The sequence below is a fragment of the Camelina sativa genome, chromosome 9, assembly GCF_000633955.1.
Source record: "Camelina sativa cultivar DH55 chromosome 9, Cs, whole genome shotgun sequence".
NCBI lineage: Eukaryota > Viridiplantae > Streptophyta > Magnoliopsida > Brassicales > Brassicaceae > Camelina > Camelina sativa.
In genome coordinates this window covers 18,698,090-18,702,388 of record NC_025693.1, presented here as the reverse complement: position 1 = coordinate 18,702,388, position 4,299 = coordinate 18,698,090, and the positions used below count along the sequence as shown (strand labels likewise).

The window sequence follows — 4,299 nt, the reverse complement described above, 5'->3', positions numbered from 1 at the left end:
TCCAATCAATCCATGCAAGACATGGTACAGTACTCCCCACACTAAAAGCTCCTAGTAGCCTTGTAAGCCTCTTCATTAACTCTTTAAAATTCACTTCACCGCCATATTTTCGTCCCAAAGCAACTCTACATATCACATCATTCGTTAAGCTCATCAATATCTCGCTTAGATTCATTCGCAAAGAACTCGACTTCCGGATCTTCTTCATCATCAGACTGATCTCTTCATCTCTCACGTCTCGAAAGGATCGTACCATTTTGTTGCTGAGCAAACTGAGTACGCACACACTCTTCATTTGTCTCCAATACTCTCCATATGGAGCTAAGGCCACATCACACCCGTCGTAAAGAAGCTTCTTGGTGATTTTAGACCGTGGACGGCTAGCAAAAACACGATCATGCGTTTTCAAAACGTCTCTAGCCATTTCGGCAGAAGAGACTACAAGAACCGGGATACGACCAAAGTGGACGAGCATGAGAGGACCGTAACAATGGCTGAGAGAGCATAGTGATCGGTGAGCGTGACGGCCGAGCTGGTGAAGGTTTCCAATCAATGGAAGTCTCGGTGGGGATGGAAATGTTATAGAGCCAGGATTTGAATTCTTCCCTGTGGTCTGTTTTTTGAAGAAGAGGACTGTTATGAAAAGTATTAAGCATAAGAAAAGTGTCATAATCATATTTCGTAAATTTTGGATTCTTCAAGTTTTTCTCGTGAAAACTTTCTTAAGATTTTTGTGTTCTTCTTGTGTCATGTCTTGGGTCATATATATAAGCCTAGTTTCTTCTATGCGTTACATAACACTATTGTCCACTCAATTTTCCTCGAAAATCTTAATCCAAAAAGTAAGAAATCTCTCCATATATTAAAAGGTAAGAAATCTCTCCATATAGTATGACATCCAAGCACAGTACCAATTAAGTTGACACGTACTCATTGTTGCTATTAAAGATAAGATTAATAAAACTTATCTTTGACCAAACAAAAAAATTATCTTTTACTTCTATAAATTTTCAAATATAACAGAGGTTTTAGAAAAATAGTTATTTCTGTTATTCATATGTTGCATAGGATACAACATATATATAGGATATGATATTATGATTTAGGGTTTACACTAATGGGTTGATTATGGAGATTCACATAATACAATATATTTACAACACTCCCCCTTGGATAGCCATTATAAAAATGTAGTTTCAAATGCGCATGTGAGATGTTGCCTCATTAAAAAATCTTAACAGGAAAACCCAGTGGGAAAAACCATGGTTAAGGAAAAAAGAGTGCAGCGCGCTTTTACTCCCCATCTGGAGTACATCACTTGAAATTTTCGAGATGACCGAACCAATATGATGAAGTAGCTTCTTGAAAGTAGTGGTTGGAAACGCCTTGGTAAATGGTTCACCAAATTTTCACTTAAACAAATTTGTAGGACACGTACATCACCATTCTTCTAAAATTTGTTTGTCTCGCAAGTCACTCTCTTTGATCTTTATCTTCGTTTCTCATGGTCTCACTAGTCTATGCCAGAGACTTTGAAGATGATAGTCTTTCACTATTGGAATCATAATATTCTTCTCCAGATGTTTATCTTTTGCGTGTTCTTTGTTGTCTCGTTAAAATCTTTTCATGGAAAAAACCCAATGGGATAAAAACAATTATAAGGGAAAAAAGTAAAACCACGCACATAATCATATTTCTCCCCTGAAAACATCATCTTCAAGTTATGCATTATGATCATATATATTATCTTATCTGAACTGTTATAAACAGAGCTTTAGTGTACAAAAACACATACGATCATCATATATTCTCTTGATTCATTGAACTTCAAGTCATTTGAACCCTTTTCATACAGAAGTTTTATTTGAACTGCAAGCCCAAATCTTCTTTTACATACAATCTTCCAAACAATCATCTTATATACATGAGTTATTTGTATGCCCCTTGTAAAACTTTCTCTCTTAACTCTTCTTATGGTACTTTAAGACCATTTTATATGTAAGATATTTTTATCAACATACTTTACACTTGTTCTTGTACCTTTCTCTTAACAAGAACAACTTGTAAGTGCAGAAGCGACAAGAGACACATACAATTTTTCTTTAACGAGGTTCAGCAAATGCCTACATCCTCAAACTTTCTTGAAAATACTTCATGAACACAATTACAATTAGATTTTGTTAGATTTTGTTTAATAGCTATAAAAGGTCCACAAAATCTATTTATACTCTCAAATGTATTCTCTTATTTGTATATTTCAGGTTTTTCAAATAACATTTCAAACTTTCAGTTATGTTTCTGCACTAATTTATTTGTATATTTCAAATAACATTCAACAACAATACTACTAATACGTCAGTACATTCCTTTGACGAGCCTTCAAGCCAAGCTATGAGAGGGGACTAATGAATTTTAGCTTTGCAGAAGAATGAAACAAGTAAGCTCAGTGGCTCAATTTGGCTCCCTAAATAAGTGTAGTTACTCAAGAACTCAAATCGCAAAGATCTCTTTGCTAGTTATAAGACTTTCAATGAGTATATACATATCCCCTATATAATATTACAGAAGTACACAACTTTTTTTTGTAGACTATATAATATTCATAGGTTCATTACGAAATAGGTTTTAAATTAAATATAAATTGGTTACAAAAAAGGTTTTAGATTAATTGGTATACACTTAAGAATATCCCAAAGAATCATCTTAAAGAGAATATCCCAATGATTTATATAATTTACAAAAATAATTTTTTTTATTCCATGTATTGTTATACCATATAAACTGTTAGGCCTAAAAATATACTGTTAGGCGTAAAAGGAATAAAATTTTTGCAGTTAATCACACTTAATCATGATTTCTGAGATCTTATTGTGCAGTTCAAAATAAAATCTTAGCTAACACTCTTTCAAGCTTTTAGAGTTTTAGTATATATTATTCAGACCTCTATTCACTAAAATACATCACTTATATTCATACCAAAAAAGAAGAAAATAAAATGACAATTGTGCTAGAATATGACCCGTGCTAGAGCACAGGGTTTTGTAATTTTTTTATTTAAAACATCATATATATGATTATTTATTTGTTTTTAATTTTTTTTATGGAACACTATGCCATGAAATCATATGCTGAATATAACTTATGAAAATAACATTTATTTTGTAAGATATATTCACAAAAACTTTTTTAAAAATAGAATAATCACATATACGATGTTTTGAATAGAAATTATAAAATAAACAAAAGGAATTTCTTCCCGTGCTCTAGCACATGTCATATTCTAGTAACATAACAAAGCGTTTAATAGGATCTAAAAGAATCTAAAAATTTCACAATATTATTGTCACATATAGTACCTTTATGATATTAAAATATTGACATTGTATTTATCTAGTTTAGAAAATTTATTTTATATACAAACATTTGTATCCATGATCATTATTCTTATGCGACACAATCACACAATACACAAGTAACACAACTATCATATATGATGCCTTGGTCAAGTAGTAGTTGATGGAATGGCATAAAGAGGGAACATGCGGCGAACTGCTATTCCAGTTGACTCAACAACACCTGTTCGAACTTCTGTAGATTCAACCGGTAATCTCCAATCAAACTGATGCACTAAGTTAGCCAAAACTTCCTCATTCAACACCACAGCAAATGATATTGCTGGACAAATCCTTCTCCCTGCTCCAAACGGAATCAGCTCAAAATCCTGACCTCGGAAATCAACAGACGAATCTAAATGTCTCTCTGGTCTAAAATCCTCCGCGTCTGGTCCCCATGTCGCAGCCTCTCTCCCAATCGCCCATGCATTTATCATAACCTCTGTACCGGCAGGTATGTGGTAGCCTCTTAACTTGACATCTTGAGTTGATTCGTGAGGAACCATCAATGGAAGTGGAGGATGTAGCCTCATTGTCTCTTTGATCACAGCTTTTAAGTATTTCATTTCTTGAATGTCTTCTTCTGATACACGCGGTTTGCCCTTACAAACCATACGTACTTCTTCTTGAAGTTTGTTCAGACACTCGGGGTGATGTAGAAGCTCTGTCATTACCCATTCCATAAGTGCGTACGATGTGTCCGTACCACCCACAAAAATATCCTGTAAACCAAAACAACACCTACGGTTATAAATTAAAACATCAATGAATATGAATTTTTATGTCTTCTTATTTCTTTACCAAGACGATAGCCTTTATGCTTAACCGGTCGATTTCAAACCCGACGCTCTTCTCTCTCTGAATTGCGAGCAACACATCCACAAAGTCATCCCTATCTCGGTGGTCG

General features: G+C 34.0%; 2 protein-coding genes across 2 annotated transcripts in view; both read right to left on the bottom strand.

Moving 5' to 3' along the window:
- Window positions 1-701, bottom strand: part of LOC104715416 (cytochrome P450 71A26-like) — a 1,876-nt gene extending 1,175 nt beyond the window's left edge. The window contains exon 1 of the mRNA XM_019229989.1: window positions 4-701. Coding sequence (XP_019085534.1) covers window positions 4-676 — 673 coding nt within the window. The 5' untranslated portion in view covers window positions 677-701. The remainder of the gene's footprint in view (window positions 1-3) is intronic.
- The window catches only part of LOC104715415 (cytochrome P450 71A24-like), a 2,066-nt gene continuing 1,133 nt past the window's right edge, over window positions 3,367-4,299 (bottom strand). The window contains exons 2-3 of the mRNA XM_010432823.2: window positions 4,194-4,295; window positions 3,367-4,114 (exon numbers count right to left, since the gene is read on the bottom strand). Coding sequence (XP_010431125.1) covers window positions 3,503-4,114; window positions 4,194-4,295 — 714 coding nt within the window. The 3' untranslated portion in view covers window positions 3,367-3,502. The remainder of the gene's footprint in view (window positions 4,115-4,193; window positions 4,296-4,299) is intronic.